This window comes from Ictalurus furcatus, chromosome 8 (assembly GCF_023375685.1).
Source record: "Ictalurus furcatus strain D&B chromosome 8, Billie_1.0, whole genome shotgun sequence".
Classification (NCBI taxonomy): domain Eukaryota; kingdom Metazoa; phylum Chordata; class Actinopteri; order Siluriformes; family Ictaluridae; genus Ictalurus; species Ictalurus furcatus.
The window spans coordinates 8,072,378-8,090,693 of record NC_071262.1 but is presented as its reverse complement, the minus strand read 5'-3'; the positions used below and the strand labels follow the sequence as shown (position 1 = coordinate 8,090,693).

Below are 18,316 nucleotides of genomic sequence, written 5' to 3'. Positions count from 1 at the left end.
ATGAGACACACCTTTTAGATTTTTGATCTTTAACCCTACAATGCATGAACCAAAAAAACCTTCACGAATGCATAAAGGGGGTTAAAATGACCCGTACTGGATTGAATGGTTTTCTTCAAAAAAATAGATGTCCTATTAATGAAATAATTAAAATTATGGTATACTTTGTGTATGAGCCCATTCGGTAGTGAAATTCATATCAAATTGTCATATGATTTATTAGCATATCTTAAAATCTAAAAGGTGTGCGTCATACCTGACACCTAGTCAAACATTTTACAGTTGTTTATATGACTGTAAGTCATTCCCTTCAAATGCTATTGAGCTTTAAATAATGGTATATTTTGGGTATGGGCCCATTCGGTAGTGAAATTCATATCAAATTTACATATGATTTAATAGTTTATTTTAATAAATATCAGAAATGTAAAAGGTGTGTCTCATACCTGACACCTACATGAACACTTTACAGTTGGTTTTGTGACTGTAAGTCATTCCCTTCAAATGCTATTGAGCTTTAAATAATGGTATATTTTGTGTATGAGCCCATCTAGTAATAAAATACATGATCAATTTTACATATGATTTAATAGCTTATTTTAATAAATATCAAAAATATAAAAGCTGTGCATTATACCTGACATTTATATGAACACTATACAGTTGGCTTCATGACTGTACATCATTCCCTTCAAATGCTATTGAGCTTTAAATTATGGTATATTTTGTGTATGGGCCCATTCTGTAGTGAAATTCATATCTAATTTACATATGATTTAATAGTTTATTTTATTAAATACCAGAAATGTAAAAGGTGTGTCTCATAACTGACACCTACATGAACACTTTCCAGTTGGTTATATGACTGTAAGTCGTTCCCTTCAAATGCTACTGAAGTTAGAAACGTGTATTACAATGTCGTATGTAACTTTAGTGACGGTCCCTTACTTTCCGCGAATCTCGAACGTCCAACGACAAACTAACTTTATGCCAGTCACGCAGGCCAGAACATGTTGTACATGGTACACTTTTGTACACCTATTGAGTTTCACTAAAACAGAATGTATCCAGTTCCTCTTTCTGTAGCCTCCAACCCTCCCTCCCAAAAATAAACAATACTTGATCAAGATTAGCGCTTGGTGAAATATCTTTATTTCATGTGATACACTTCAGTGTTTCTTTAACTTTTTCTCTCCCTCTTTTTTTTATTTTATTTATTTTTTTTTTTTTTACAGCAGATAATGCATTTTTCCACATAAATTTTTGCTAAACACTAGTAAGACAGCATATTTCAAATAGACAAACACACTTCAGAATAGCACACAGCGGAGTATTCAATCAGTGACAAGAAGTGGACAGCTGTTCAGGAGAGATGTTTCTTGTAATTAAATACTTACATATCGAAACAATGTCAAATGCTAATATTTCAAAACAAGCTTGCCTGTGTAGTGGTGCTGTCAAAGAATGTACATTTAAGTGCATGTACACAACTATAGATCCAGTCTGGCCAGATCCTTAAAACTACACACACACACACACACACAGAGCATAGAACGGAGAGAAAATGAGCATAGTGAGGAGAGAAAGAACAACCAGGTCTCTGTGATACAGTAGCCAAAGCAGAAATGCAAGCCATAAAATCAACTGACTGTTTCCCAAGTGTTTAATAACTGCCATTTAGGCCAAGCACACAACACATTTTCTGTTCTTAGTGAGATAAATAAATTAACATATAAAACCAACAGTCTTAAAACGAGCATTAGCAACACATGGTTAAACTCTTCAAGATGTTTCTCTACACTAAGCAAAAGCTGTGCATACGGGGAAGAACTCCATTTACTCGACAGAAACCTCTGCGGCTTTATGCAAATCAGCAGGCCTCTCTAAACCACTGTTGTGATTTGGTGGGGTTTTTTTTTCACGCTGTTGAAACCACCCTTCGAGAGCGTGCTGATCCTGCAATGGTTTACTGAACACAAGGCGAAAAGAGTGCAGCGAGCACAGACACCAGATGCAGCTGCTGAAATTCAGTTCACCGACTAGTGTGTAATTCATGTCCTTGCTTCCATGAAACCATCTAGGTATTTATTAATTACAGTTAATTAGGTTTCATAATTACAGTTTATGGGTAGTTATAATATAGGGTGCATGTTTAAAGAAGTATCTAGAATATCTTCTGAATGTATATCCACAACTATTGTCCACAACAATAGGTGCATTTAAATTCCATGCAATTTACCAATGAGGTGTGTAAAAAGGGTGAAAAAGAGATAAAGAGTCTGACCAGCACACAGAGGTATGTCTAAAATGATCCTATTTATATCAAGTCTTCTTTGGCCAACACCTATGCGCTGAAACAAAAGACTCTAATTGTACTGATCCCTAACAACAAATGTATTAAGATTTAATTACAGTTTTGTTGTATTCAGTTTGTTTAGGCGTGTTCATTTTTTTCAACATATTATGATACTTCTTAACCTCAATCATCTAGAGCTAGAACTGGTCCCTCAATATCCTAGTCAAAAGTGGCCCTACTGCTGTCTTATGAAAAACAAAAACATTGTCAAATCTATAATTGTAAACAAAATAAAATAAATCATCAGTAACGTGCGCTTACAGTTCATCAATAGATAATGCGATTTAGTTTGCCTTTGCCCTTCTGTTCACTGAAATGAAATAGCAAGGCATTATGAGATGAGGAGCTTGGTCCAACGTAATCGAGTCAAATAATCTGAAACAAAATGACAATGAGCGTGACGGCACTGATGCTCAAAAAAAAGTGCAAGAGCAAGTGAGCCGTATCAGTCTGCAATCATACACAATGCCATGCAGTCAGGATAGATATGAATCCAATGAGGGTATAACCTATGCTTAAATTTCTTTACTGTTTTTCCTTTAACATATATATATTTTCGATAATCTGTTTTAATACAGAATAATAGCACATCCACACGGTTACTCCGAAAAGTCACTGAGTCAAGGGGAAATAAAAGGCTCTGACTAATGGCACAGGGCCACTGAGAGACAAGCTGTTGGTGGGGAGGAGGCCGAGCTGGTGTGAGTCTGGAGCTGTTACTAGCATGAGCAGCTGCTCTCAGTCACCGGCAGTTCTGGAGATTTCTCCAGTTTGATGTCAATCACTGAGAGAACGCAGTTAAGGATGGCTATAGATCATACACACATTCACAGACAGCAACTCAACAGCTTTCCTAAAAACAGAATAAAATATCAACAAAAATAGGCTTCACACTGATCAAAGTTAACAGTCAGTAGTCTCCCTATTTTGTAGAGAAAAAATGTTTTGTTGTTTTTCTAAAAAAAATTTTTTTTTTATTATTATTTTATTAGAAATGCTGAATCCATGGTCTGATGTTTAAAATGTTTGCTAAGGCCTATAATGAGATTCTCTTCGAATACAGGACACAAACATTTCAGTACACGGTGGGCAAAGATAACACACACGTGAGCATGTATAAATACACATAACATGCATTTTAAAGGATACTGTCCTCCTTGCTTTTCTCTGGTGCGCTATCCATTCCAGGCAAGGCTGCAGCAACACGTCTAAAAAGCTGGAAGAGTGAAATTTGCCATTTTAGCATACAAAAGGTATTAAACATAATACTATATATAATATATCTCAGTACGAGTTCTCTTAGGACATTTGTAATATGGGAACTAAGGAAGTGCATGGGGTACTCTATTGAAGGTATTCGTTATGCACCAATCCACATTAAGCCAGAAAATAAATATAAATAAATAAATATATATATATATATATATATATATATATATATATATATATATATATTTATTATATATATATATATATATATATATTTATAATATATATATATATATATATATATATATATATATATATATATATATATATATATATATATATATATATATATATATATAATGTGTGTGTGTGAAAGAAACACTTCCTCAATATTTTAATGCAAACAGCAGCACTATCATGGTGTGCAAGTTAGAGGTGCCATCAGGACTAAAGCATCAGGAGCAAGCGGTTTTACTCGTGTATGATCAAATATGAAGCTTGAGGGACAAAAGTCATCATTTCCAATTATGTTAAGTACAATTTCAAATAAAAGCTTTCAAGACTATGTTTTTCATTCACTGTTGTACTAAATATAATGTGTAAATGACTGCACTGACCATCAGATTATTTTTCAGTCCATACTGGATTTTGTGGCATTTTCTTGGTGATTGTTGTGGCCAAAAATGCTTGATTTTGTTGTGGCTTTTTAAAAAAAATTGTGAGGAGTTTTTTGTGCTTTTTGCAGAAAAACTAAGTCTTTCGCAGTGATGTTTGTTGGTAAATGAGACCTTTTAGCAGTACTCGTACTCGACGCACGTAAATCGGCTGAATGTGCATTGTGATGATGTCACATGACATGTCTTGGCCCAAATCTGCCATAATTTTTGAAAAATTGCAAGCTCCTCTGAATATTGCGGAGTTTCCCGATTTTGCATTCATTTCTGCGATCACAAAATCCTGGAGGGACTGATTATGAACCCGTATTGCCATTGACCATTAATACAATGAGATTTTCACTCCTAACTTACGTGCCCTGTTAAAACTTTTTTTGTTTTGAATTTTTAATTTTAAAAAGTTTGAATTTTACTGATGCCAGAGTGCACTACAGGTTGAATATTTAAATCAAGTCATTCAGTAAACTTTTGCTGTGTGTTTAATTTTTTTTAAAAATCAAAACCAGTGTCGCCCCCCACAGGAAGAAAAAGTTATGATATTTGATTTCGCCACGTTAAAAGACGTTTTCCCCTCTCCTAGCTCTTAATCCAATATCCTTTCCTGAACTCTTCTAGATATTTGAATATTAAAATTAGACAGAAGGCACATCCCTAATGGGATCAAATGATTATAATGGCTGCATGATCTCAAGATCCTGATTACTAAGTGAATACTTAAGAGTTTCAACGTGTTTTACTGGGTAAATCAAGTCATCTGATTTAAAGCATGCTGCACCAACATGCATAAGCCCCTCAGGGCAAGCAAACAAACCACAACCTACAAGCAAGAGCAAAGCAGACCCCGCTGTAGCCCTGAGCACAGTAATTTTGCATATAAACTGTGAAGAAAGTGTCTAAAAGCACTGGGTGAAGCTGAAAGGGACAGCAAGACAAAAGCCAGTGAGAGGTAGTAGTAGAAAGAGTTGGTTGATGGGCGGGGCTGCTCTCATCTCATTGAGTCTATACCTGTTTGACATTGTAGCCAGTTTTTGCACTGGTTTCAATGAACATGACATTCAGTTCCTTAGCCCTCTGCTCGCCCTCCTCCGTGGTGATCTGTCTGCTCATGTCCGAGCAGGGAGGGTGGAACATAAACAGAAAAGAGGAAGATGCGAACAAAAACAAAAAGGAGGAGAGAGAAAAAGAGACAAACTCAACTTTAGATTAGTAAGAGGAAAAAAAGGAAAGATTAGTTTTCCTATAATATATGTTTTTAAAAGCTGAGAATAAGAAGAAACAGCAGTGCGGGCAAGAATCGGTATCAAAAAGTCAATAAAGTAAAACGGTGATTCATTCATACAGAAAAACATTTGTGAAGCATGGTTCGGAAATTAAGATCTTATGGGAAGTCGAAGGACACGAACAGCTCCTGTCTACACACCTATGCTGTAAGACCCACCTGCTTGACGTTATAACCAGCCTTGGCGCTGGTCTCTATGTACATCACATTGAGCTCCCGTGCTTTTTTCTCTGCAGCTTCTACTGAAACTTGTCTGCCATAGTCCAGTGTAAAGGGGGGGGGGAGGAAATGGTTCAAATCATAATGGAGAATGGAAAGACAAAAGTGATAAAAGGGGATCAAAATAAATCAAATCAAAATGTCATATTAAAGGAAAATTAATAATGATTAAAAAAAAAGATTAGCACAACTCCAAAGTTGGTGATGAAAAGGAGCCGCGTCAAAATCATACAGAGTAAAAGGAGCAATTAAAATGAAATGAGCCACTGAATACACGTGACATACAACTTGAACAGGAAAGAAGTCTTTGTAGCTTGAGGCTGAGAGAGGATTTTCTCATGAGGTCCATTATTAATAGTACAACTGCTTAAATAATTAGATCAGTTTTTATCAATGCTATACCTTTTATCCGCCAAGTCTGTTTTGTTGCCAACCAGCATGATAATGACATCACTTCCTCTCTCCGTTCTGACATCATCTATCCATTTTGAGGTTTGCTGGAAGGAGTTAAGATCTACAGGAGAGAAATAATATTTTCAGCTCAGCTGTGGTGAACTGTGGGGTCAATTATTTTGGCTTTGATTGATCACTGCAGAAAGAGGTGACGCACTAAAGCAAGCTCTCAGAGGAAACAGAGAATGTAGACTATTAGTATAAAAGTTGGGCAAACCGTGAAAAGCAGTTTAGTTGAAGCATGAAATCTTGACAAGCTGAAAACTCAAATTTGTAGTTTATGTAATGTATTACATGTGATGCTTTAATATCATAAACACGTGATGCTTTAATATGAATACCACACTAAATCGGACACTAGTCGCTAGACTATGCTAGCTTAGGGATACAGAGCTCTGCTGAACAAATGAGTGGCTCTGACTCACTGGTGATGTCATACACCACTACAGCGATAGTGGAGTCACGGATGTAGCTGGGGATGAGGCTACGAAAGCGCTCCTGCCCTGCAGTGTCCCACAGCTGCAGCCGAACCTGAGGACCCAGTCAACAGCATGCAACAGAGAATAGCAGCAGCGAAATAAATGAGTATTCAGTAAACAGAACAGATTGGAGGAAAGCTTGGTTAAAAGGGCGAGAAAACAAATTTTTTTACAATTGAGACGGATGCACAGTTCAGTGAATCTAGAAGATTTCAAGATGTTAAAAGGAAGCATCCCATGCAACCAAGCAGTTATGATTTCAGAGATGAATTTCTGCATTCCTGCTCCTGGCAAGGCAATTTAGAAACGGCACTCTCTGTGCTGAAGTAATGCTGGACACTCTGCTCTGTCGTGCATGAACACCATCTGGGTGTGTGGATTTTTTTTTGCTGTGAAATGCACTTGAAGTTTTTTTTCCTCTACTAAATAAATACCTTTTTCCTGTGGCTACTTTCTTGGACGCTGAATTCAATTAGTTTGCATTAAATATCCAAACATTTATCCAGTGTCACTCAGGGAGACATTGTGAGTTATCCAACATACTCAAAGCTACATGAGTGCCATTGACCCCAGCCAACTCCCAAATCTACTCCACCATGTGCTGCAGGCATCATGATGGGGCGGAGCAGGAGCCCCAGCTACCTACTTGCTATATCATAGACCACCACAGCGGCTGCTGAGTCACGAATGTAGCTGGGGATGAGGCTACGGAAGCGCTCCTGCCCTGCCGTGTCCCACAACTGTAGCCGAATCTATCAGCATCCGTGCAACGCGAGTCACAAGAACCCCATTGGGCAAACAGCCATGAGTGGACAAAGACACAACCAAACCAAAATGAAAGACTAAAACAAAAAGGCGTGACACAATGGCTGTAATAAGGGTACATGCATGCACATCTAAAACAAATGAAAACAGAAATGCCTCTGCTGTGTTGTACGCAAGTAAATAAGTAAGGCTAGTCTGATGGATATGAAAGATTAAGCTGCAACATGCTGTTTACAAAACATTAAAACATTACAGGGTGGGCAGCCTGGAAAACAGTCAACACTTATTAAAAAAAAACAAAAAAAAAACCCACATTTCTAAATCAGTGTTGGTTTCAGGGAAGGTAAATGAAATCAACATCTGTGTCATCCAAACAGTACAGACATCAATCTACATGGTGACATTTATGAAAGCATTCTGAACGTTATGAAGGATAAAAGCTGCTTACCGTACGATCTTCTAGGTACATGGTTTTTGATAGGAAGTCAATGCCAATTGTTGCCTAAAATAAGAAATAATTATTGATGAACTTAGTGAAATTTCTTATAGATGTGCTGCTTAATACGGCAATTATTCAAAATGCATCAAAATACTGTACAAGCTACCTAGGAAGGTGAATCTGTCTCATTTAAAAATCATCATACAGATCTTCACTTCTTTCTTTTTTTTTAAACGAATCTTAATGATGCATCATAGGTCCTGGCCTGAGAAAGCAACCTCAGATCTTTTCACCAGATGAAAAAAAAAAAATGACAGAAGGAACAAACATTCTGCCTGATGATGTTTTATAATTACAAAAATAAATAAATAAATATTGTAAGAATATTCATAATCATGATCAAATGTTACACAGTTAACACTGTATAAACATTTAATATCAATGCATACCTACTCATATGCATTAGTATTCAAGGTATCTTTTCATAGCTCTTCATAAAATCGTGCTTAATACAAAAACTGAGGATGATGCCATTATATATTTATTTATATTTTTACAGTGATTGGTGTGGTTTTCTGTTGTACCTGGTAGGTGTTATCAAAGCTGTCGTACATAAACCTGGTGATTAGAGAAGTCTTCCCAACTGCAGAAACAAGAAGAAGAAGAAAAAAACATTTACTTTGAATTGTATGAAATGTTCTTCATATATCCGTGTACACATCACCATGAGCATGTGGACACTGATCAGGGGAACACTGAACTGTAGTCGCTGAGTTGGCAATATGGGTGGTGTCAGTTCCTAGCTAAGGATCCTCTTAATAAAAAAAAAAAAAAAAAAACAGAAAAGGAAGAAAAAAACAGGCATGCTAGCTACGTGTAAACGATTTTAACACTGACACGTTGCTTCGAAATCATGAAGGCAAAATGGAGATGGTTTATAACGTGAAATGAATCACACGTCGCTGATTAAACCAGATACCTCATCATGCTAGTCACAAACTGGCGTTGATAGAAATTGAACTGCTAACGCTTTAACAATCACCTGTAGCCAGCTAGCTATGCTCGAATTAAACTTGGCTACATATAAAACAACCAGTCCTACAAAATGCCCATGTTTAAACGCTGTTTTTCTTAGAATACATGTATTACACGAATGCTACACATCCTGTCATACATGTTGTACAGAAAGTCAGTAGCTCCGCCGTGTAACCAGTAAATCAGTGATGTTTAGCTAACTAGCTTTAGCGTTAGCGTCAGGGAATGTAGCAGGCTAGCGGCGGATGTTTAGCCACCTCTGTTAGCTAACTAAAACAAGACTTCGCATTTTATACACTGCCTGTAAAGGCAAAAAATGTAACACAGGATTGTTATATACATGAAAATATGGCGACAAGCCTTATAAACCAGTTAATATACCCAAGTTAAGGCTTTAACGCGCAAACTAAGGAAAATGTCGAGCTTATGTGGGCAGGGTTCAAGCTGATCTAGATGAAACACAACGGGCGGTGATTACAGCATTACTAAATGCAGCGCACTGTGCAAGTGATCCCACGTTATAACGGGGACTTATTATTATTATTATTGTTCATAAAGGGTAACCATTCTCTGAAGTCGCTGGGGGTATTTTTAACTATTCGGATGCAGATATTTCTCCATATTTTACCCCTATAAGGCCTCTAGCTAGCTAACTCGCTAATGTAGCCCCGGCTGTCAGCTGGATGAGTAGCATCCTCTGACTCGGCCTGTCGAATCACCACAGTCTCTGCATTTTTATCGGGGAGTATTGTGTCACTCACCGCTCTGCTCGCCTAAAAAAACGAGCTTGAACTTTCGCAGAGGATTGCCGAACTCTCCGCCGCCGGTGGTAGTAGACATATTTATCAAACAAAACAGACAGCGACTATACAAGACGTGTTTCAGTGTGCAGGGAAGGACACTGTACTGTACACTCCAGCAGCAGGAGCCTGATAGCCAGCTGGTGTTTTCTGTGCTTTAGCGCCGCGGAGTGACCAAAGATTGAAATACATGTGCTCTTTTCAATATTTTTCACGCATAAATGCTTTGGTTTCACAAGATTGAAATAAACACACCTATCAGCTACATTAAATATACACTATATAGCCAAACGATTGTGGACACCTGAGCATCACACCCATATGTGTGTATTCCCCACACTTTTGCCACAACATTGGAAACACACAATTATCTAGAATTGTGTGTAAGCTGTAGCTTTATAATTCCCCTTCACTGAAATTAAAGGAAAAAAAGCTGATCCAGTATGACAGTGCCCCTGTGCAAAAAGCGAGGTCAATGAAGACATGGTGTGCCAAGGTTGGCGTGGAAGAGCCCTGACCTCAACCCCACTGAACACCTGGAACGCTGACTGCACACCAGACCTCCTCACCCAACATTAGTGCATGACCACTCTAATGGGCTTGTGGCTGAATGGACACAAATCCCTACAGCCACACTCCAAAATCTAGTAGAAAGCCTTCCCAGAAGAGTGGAGGTTATTATACCAGCAATAAGGTGGACTAAATCTGGAATGGGATGTTCAAAAAGCTTGTACAGCTGTAATGTTCAGGTGTCCACAAACTTTTCATTGTATAGTGCATATTAGGTACACCTACATTGTAAACCTTACCAAATAGGTGCATTTTGTTGGTATATAATTACTGACTGACAGTCAGTAGAGCATGAGACTCTTAATCTCAGGATTGTGGTTTTGAGCCCCATGCTGGGCACCAAACCCAGCCACTGGGGTATCACAAGCTAGTGCACTCTCAGTGCTGGTCCCAAGCCCAGATAAAATGGGAGGGTTGTGTCAGGAAGGGCATCTGGCATAAAACCTATGCCAAATCAAATATGCAGATCATAAAGCGGATTTTCATTACCGGATGAGCCGCTGTGGCAAACCCGAACAGAAGCAGCCGAAAGAAGTAGAAGTCCTCGTCTATAGGCTGCAATGTATAATTTGTCAGCCTCATCTACATCCATCAGTGCACAAGTTCCCAACCCTGGTCCTGGGGTTCCTCTTGTCCTGCACATTTGTATGTTTTCCCTGCTCTAGCACAACTACATTCTCTCAAGAAGGGCTGTTAATAAGCTGATTATTTGAATAAGGCATGTTAGAGCAGTGAAAACACTGAAATTTGCAGAGAATCTGTGCATCAGTGAAAAGGGACCACCATAGGGCCACCTCTGAGCTAATATTATTTGGGTGGTGTTTTCTTCTCAGTCAGCAGTGACACTGACAAGGCAGTGGTATATTAATGGTCGTTGCCCTGTTCGTGGCCTGTGTGTGTGTGTCGTGATGAGTATTGCTGATGTTTTCAATATTGGGTACACTTACTGTCTGCTTCACTAGACATGCCTACCTCATCCACCTTACAGTTAAATACCATAGTGCATCTTTTTTCCTGTATAGTTGGTATTAATTGTGTGTTAACCTCTAGAGTCTAGACTTTCATTATTTTGAACTCAGCAGTGACACTGTATTCAAAAAACAGCAGCACTGTTGTGCGTTGATGCATTTGTAACAAAGCAACACCCACCAACATGTCACTACAATTGTGACAAATAACTATAAATGAGGCAGCCCATCTAAGCTGAAATGAATTTTTCATTTATCTACGACATGATATTTTTATGATGTTTGTAATAGTGTTGTTTAACTAATCTCAGCATTTTTTATTCTAGATGCTATCAGTGTATATATTAATCCGGCCCAGGACAAAACATTTTCTATGATACTCGGGCCAGGACTATTCCACATGACGATGGATCCCTTGGGCCTTTCCTCAGTTGTGCCCCTGTGAAGGAGGGTACTGGTTGCCATAAAGGCTGTGTTTATGGAATATTATTTCATTTGTTTGCTATTAATGCATCAACCTTATAGTTAATTTAGCATGGCAGGAAGTATGACATGTTCTCTTAAAAAAAAGACAACCACACACCCACCTTGGCAACAAGTTTATCAGACCATCTCAAGTATTGGACCTAAAACCTTAGAGCTACTTAACTGATTTTAATGAATGATCAAAATAATATATACAATTTATATACTGTACAAACATACATACAATAGTTTTTTTTTTTTTTTTTTAACATAATGGGTTATAGAGATATGCTTGTTCATGTGCATAAGATTTCATAAAAGCCAATATCTTACCACAGTGTGTGTCAAGTTCTTTCCTCTGTAGCATCTAACAGTAAGTTCCAGAAGATATATAATATACAGTATAATGAATAATTCCATTTTGGGATCATCAACCCTTTGTTGATTAATGTTTTTATCCAAAGTTACACAAATTAACATTTGTATAACTGGATTTAAGCAACACGTGGGACTGCCAAAATCGAATGCATGCTAAGACCCATTAATGTATTTATTGTTTTAAATCCAGTAGATAGATAGATTACATCCAATAGTTAATTGAATCACTAAACAACAGTTTCTGACAGGTTTTTTTTAATTGAAAATGTACACCAATGAAATCTCACCACAATGAAATATTTCACAATTTTGAGTTAGGACAGGTGCAAGAGGGTAACTGATGAAAGATGCTAGGATAATGATGCAGTCTGACAACCAGAACAACCACCTACCAACAGCATGATTGATCATCAACACATTTCTACTTCAATACACAAAATAGATCCTCCTAAATGATATATAAATATGGATGGATATCTGTCTGCCATTGCATATTTTAAACTGCCAGAACAATATATCTAAATGTGAAGTATTTCCAGGATATGGTTTTGATAGAAACCTGCAGAGATGTGTAACAGCCCATGGACCTGTATGAACTACCTATGAAGAAAAAAAGGCTAATAGAGAAAGCTTTTACACTGTAGAAGCATATAAAACATGCAAAGGCTGATTAGATAAGGCAAAGCATGAAATGAAAAAAGGGGGCTCTGAATGTGACCTACATGGTATTCAGAAGTGCTTCTTTAAACCATGACTTTTAAAATTCAACAAATTAGAGGAGAGTTAAAAATGAGTCTCGCATCGAACTCAAACTTAAAATCAGCCTAACTTAAATAACTGTGCACTACAAGCAAATTATAGATTCATTTCATGGTTTCATTGTTAAGAATCTAAAATTAAACAGGTAATGTACAATATTTCTTTGGGTCTTTCTATCTCACAGTCAGAGTCAACACAAAAACACATCTTCACAGGAGAAACCCAGATGTGTAAATGCAAAAGATTGGGGGATAAATGAAAGCTATGTATGCAAAAGCAATATATATTTGAATTTATAAAAACAGATGTTTTTACAATAAATATTTTTTTTCCCCCTTCATGCTCTATTTTACTACCAGAACTTTGGTTCCAGTATCTTCACAAAGTCTATAAAAATATTAGTGTGGGACTGTTTGGTGTTCCTAAATAGAAAAGAGTGAACATTTCTTGCAGAAAATACCATGTAAAGCCCACATATGACCATGTTTAACTGAGCAGACAACAAAGTTTCCAAAAAACAAACAACCAAAAAATAAAAAGGCTGACAGAGTGAAAGGCAGGAAGAGGAAATGGGTGCTTAGTTCTTGAGGAATCTGCGATCCCCTCTTCTGACAGGTGGCCACGAGAGATTTAAAAGAAGCTAGAAGAAAGGGACAGAAATGCAGGTTAGAGAAAGAGTCAAGCAGCCAGAAAGAGAAATAAGCTAACCATGGGAGGACAAGGAGGACACAAATGAATCTGAAATTCTTTCACAATTTTTGACAAAACTGACAGCCAAAAGCACAAAATATTTTATACCATATTCAGTATTGTGTTTACAAACATGAATTCAGGTGAAGTCCCACTTGTTAATGTCTTTAAGCTGTGGAAAAACAATTGTAAACCTGTTAAAATCAGAGTTATCTGGGTGATGGGTGTGGGCTGTTTATTAAAATAAATTCAAACTTTAATTAAAATCCACTGAAAGTTTGTATATTGTGTATATTCATAAACTAGAGTTTCTGATAGAACTGATACACACTGTAATTAGCCTGAAATATATTCAGTGCATTTTCGGGATCTCCCTGAAGAGGCTAAACATGGTAAGAATACCAGTCACATAGCAATGCATATAGTACACTTCCAGCAAAATAAGCACAGCCTTAGGCAAGTGATTAGATTTAGTAGCACACAAAGCTTTCTTTGCAAATGTTGGTGTAACCAAAAAAAGAAAAAGAAAAGAAAAAGCCTTTTATACACAAGGAAGCCGTTCTATTAGAAACCCACAATAGCTGGCATCCATAATGTCTTCCTATGGCTTTAGAGTAGCAAATAACCAAAAACTCAAGGTCAGGTCCATTAGCAAAGCTGTGCGGGCGAAGGTACTACTCAGTGCAGAGCCAGGGATTACTGCAAAGGAAAATAAATACACACACAAAGCAGTGAGCAGGAAAAGTGTAGTCAGCTTCAACATATAACCCACCAGAGAACACACGATGCCTCAAATTAAATAACGATACTTCATGTCTGCTCACACCCATCGTTCCTAGGATTTAAGAGGGGACACCTGCTGAGTGCCATTCATCAAAATACAACAGACCATCCTGTTTCCATCAGTACACTCATCCCTTTTAATGGTCTTGATTTAAAAACAATGTAACAGACTTAAAATATAGTTAATATACACCCACTGTCCACTTTAATAGGAACACAAACACCTGTGCATTTATGCAGGTATCCAATCAGCCAATCATGTGGCAGCACCACAATGCATAAAATCATGCAGATACAGATCAAGAGCTTCAGTTCATGTTCACATTAAACATCAAAATGAGGAAAAAGTGTGATCTCTGTGACTTTAAACGTTGCATGTATGTTGGTACCAGACAGACTGGTTTGAGTGTTTCAGAAATATAGAATATATTGATAGTGTAATCAATATGTGTAACTTACATTTGGATATGTTAATAAAGTACAATCTACATGTATAATCAACATTTAGAAACATAATCTAAAACCATAGAACACTTTTTAATCAAGTTATATTGCAAGTGTGTACTGAGCTAGAAGACTTCTATTTTGGGACAAAGTAACAACCCTGTCCTGATGAAACCATTCAGAAAATGGCGCATGCACTGCAAAAAATGACCTTGTCCCAATAAAACCTTTAAAAAAAAAAAATCCAAATGACAGCACATGAGCCACAAATGTAAGATATCATGTAGACATGAATAATTAATTAGGCGATGGAGACTGGTTTGTTTTTAGAAAGAAGAGATTAATGCCCCACCTACAGATAAATTTACTGTTTCAGAAAAGTATATAAAAGGCATGTTTGTGTGTGTATAATTCAGACTTTCTGCAGACTGCCTCACTTTATTGTTTCAATAACGTTTGATTACTTTTTGACATCTACAAACTATCTGTCTCTGAAGTTTTTTGTTAGGCTGGAAAGATTGTTTTCCACGACAGAAATTAATCTACTGGGGCTTTCACACAATCTCTATAGTTTACACAGAATGGTAACATTGAGTGAGCAACAGTATTGTGGGTGGAAACGCCTTGTTGACAAGAGAGGTTAGAGGAAAATGAGCAGATTGGTTTGAGCTGCCAGGAAGGATATAGTCATATAACTCAATCAATCTTTACAACTGTGGTGAGCAGAAAAGCATCTCAGAATGCACAACACATCAACCCTTAAGGTGGATGAGCTACAACAGTAGAAGGCCACATTGGGTTCCACTCCTGTCAGCTATGCTATCATGGGCACAGACTCACTCAAACTGACAGTTGAAGATTAGTAGGGAAAAAAGAAGAACAAAAAAAAAAAAAAAAAATCACCTGGTCTTTTTCCAGTCTTCAACTGTCCGGTTTGGGTGAGTCTGTGCCCATGATAGCCTCAGATTCCTGTTCTTAGCTGACAGGAGTGGAACCCAGTGTGGTCTTCTACTGTTGTAGCTCATCCACCTCAAGGTATGATGTGCTGTGCATCCTGAGATGCTTTTCTGCTCGGCACAATTGAGCAGTATTTGAGCTATAGACTTCCTGTCAGCTCAGAACAGTCTGGTCATTCTCCTCTGATCTCGCTCATCAACAAGGCATTACAGCCTGCAGATCCTCTGCACACAAGATGCTTTTTTGTTTTTTGCATCATTGTGTGTAAACTAGAGATTATTGTGTGTAAAAACCCCAGGAGATCAGCAGTTTCTGAAATACTCAAACCAGCCCGTCTGGTACAAACAACCATTCCACGGTTAAAGCCACAGAGATGAGACTTTTTCCCCGTTCTGATATAAACATTAACTAAAGCTCTTCAGCTGTATCTGCCTGATTTTATGCATTGTTCTGCTGCCACATGATTGAGTAACTGCATAAATGAGCAGTTGTGCAAATGTTCATGTTAAACTGAAATATATTAAATACAAACACCGTTATGGTAACATTTTAGTAGTACAAAGAAATTTGATGCATCACATCTGAACAACTTAGGATCCAGTTAAAACTGGAAACAAAAGTTTGTGAAGAAAATAGTCATTCATTTTACGCAAGACATTGTACACTTATTTTCCTGTTTAATATAAAACACCTAAATTTTCTTCATGAGCACTTGCATTTAAAATATATTATTACTGACCATAGCCCATCCACCTCTGTACACAATTTGTCAGCCTCACTGACCCCCAACAACAGTGGAATTATTTTGATGGGGTTTAATTCTCAGCACAGCAGTGACACTGACAGTGGTATATTAGTGGTTGTGCTAGAATCTGGATCAGACACAGTAGCGTTGCTGTACATTGTTACTGGTCACTGCATTATACACCCACCTTGTTCAAACTATTTTACAGTTATTTTACAGCTCAATTTTCCATGCAGTTTGTTAATCATCCTCTAACCCCTAATCAGTGTCAGGTTCTGACCAACAGTGGTCGCTATCCACTGAAGGATGAGAGAGAGCGCTAACAAATTGTACACAGCTGCAGTCAGTAACCACCTACAACGTGACCTATATATTAAGTGATTATAAGCTTGATAAAATATTAATCAAGTATAAGGAATAAAGTGACCACTGACTGGATATGACGCATTGGTGGAAAATATCTGTGAAACAAATTTGGATGTTTTTTTCTGCTCTTGTGAAGTTATTTGAGTTGAGCAAAAGTATGTTGCCCAAAACTAGCGATGAACTGAAGATCCATTTTTATCTAAGTCCTGAGAAGGTTTTTTGTGTGTGTTTACAAACACCCAGGAAAGAAAAACATATCTGCCCAATTTATTCAAATGCAGAATTTTTTTGAAGCACTATAATCAAAATAATATATAAATTTTCATATGTGGTATTATATTTGTAAAACATGTACAATGCAGACTTTATGGTATGATACTCGTACACAAGGAGTGTGCCCACAGTTTCAATGTTTGGTCAAAACGGCCCTTTATTTGTTTTAGAAGACTATTTTGTACACTGACATGTGCAATATTGATCCCTTCGCAATACTTGTTTAAAATCTCTAAGTACAAAATGTTTGTAATAATGTGTCACAAAATAGTTAAAGAAGCAGATATAAGCAGGTGCTGATACTTAAAATGTTGCACAGCAAAAGCTCGCCTTAATACACCTCCTATAAGCGTGCTCATGGTGTGTATAAAAAAACCCAGAGGATGACTAGAAAACATTCTGTTAACATGCAACAGGATAAAATGAAACAAACAACATGCCAAACTAAGAACTACTGAGGTCCTAAAGGTGTACATTACTGCAATGATTTAATTAAATAAGTTCAAATCATTTCCACCTATTGCAAGTATGATCTTAATGAGCAAATATACTAGAGTGATGCACACCTTTAGTGTAAGTAGTACAGGGAGGGTCTTCTTGGTTGAATCGCTTAAGCCCAACCAACAAAGCCATTATAGTTGTAACTGATGAACAGCAAACCATGCCCAGCTGATGCCAGTCTCATTTTAGCCTGCTATTAACACAACAGTAGTCACACTCATTAACGTTAATAGCAAACCTGTCATGCATTACAGATCAACCAAAACAAGTCATTATAAAGAGAAAAACAGTGGCTCTTATAATGAAACGAAAAAGAAAAATAAGAAAACAGAATGCATTTAAGTCAACGATTCCATTTACATTAATGATCCCTCTTCAGCGTGGTTATGTATGAGGCTTGGGAGAGGAGGGAAAAGAGGGGAGGGGGAACGGAGCAGCATGGCTCAGTAGCACTGAGGGGGAAGAACTCATTCACAGCTGGCTGGGAGAACACTTTCTACAGGAACCCTGAACTGCAAATGAGAGAGAACGAGGATTATTTTCTCTAATCGGTTACATTCATACGATGTTCACTCATACACAAATCTTAAAGGTTAATGCAATGTGTTAGAGATGTTGAAAGGGGTTATGGGAAAAGTGTAAGGTGGAACTTTCTTGAAATTTAAACCTAACTTTTGTTGTTTTATGTTTTCTCAAACCACCAATAGGA

General features: G+C 37.3%; 2 protein-coding genes across 11 annotated transcripts in view; both read right to left on the bottom strand.

Annotated features, from left to right (window-relative positions):
- Positions 1–1,133: 1,133 nt before the first annotated feature.
- On the bottom strand, positions 1,134–9,994 carry rab41 (RAB41, member RAS oncogene family). Of its 5 annotated transcripts, none has more exons than XM_053630506.1 (8): positions 9,670–9,994; positions 8,458–8,516; positions 7,883–7,936; positions 6,616–6,721; positions 6,140–6,251; positions 5,245–5,338; positions 3,506–3,572; positions 1,134–3,140 (listed from the first exon to the last, which is right to left on the bottom strand). In XM_053630506.1, exons 1-8 carry the CDS (start codon positions 9,746–9,748, stop codon positions 3,076–3,078), a joined length of 636 nt encoding a protein of 211 aa, XP_053486481.1. In that variant the 5' UTR covers positions 9,749–9,994; the 3' UTR covers positions 1,134–3,075. The 5 variants fall into 5 exon arrangements, 4 of the variants coding, with proteins under 4 accessions (XP_053486481.1, XP_053486480.1, XP_053486479.1 ...); XM_053630505.1 differs by lacking the exon at positions 6,616–6,721 and adding an exon at positions 7,316–7,421 and having other exon boundaries at positions 9,670–9,984; XM_053630504.1 differs by lacking the exon at positions 5,245–5,338 and adding an exon at positions 5,678–5,771 and having other exon boundaries at positions 9,670–9,981.
- A 1,838-nt stretch (positions 9,995–11,832) lies between these two features.
- The window catches only part of septin6 (septin 6), a 28,101-nt gene continuing 21,617 nt past the window's right edge, over positions 11,833–18,316 (bottom strand). For 5 of the 6 annotated variants that reach the window (XM_053630496.1, XM_053630494.1, XM_053630500.1 and 2 more), the window contains one exon: positions 11,833–18,119. Coding sequence is in view for 2 of the 6 variants with exons in the window: in XM_053630498.1 (XP_053486473.1) it covers positions 18,104–18,119 (16 nt within the window). In the remaining 4 variants the exon portion in view is untranslated. The remainder of the gene's footprint in view (positions 18,120–18,316) is intronic. The other variant, XM_053630499.1, reaches the window with a different exon arrangement.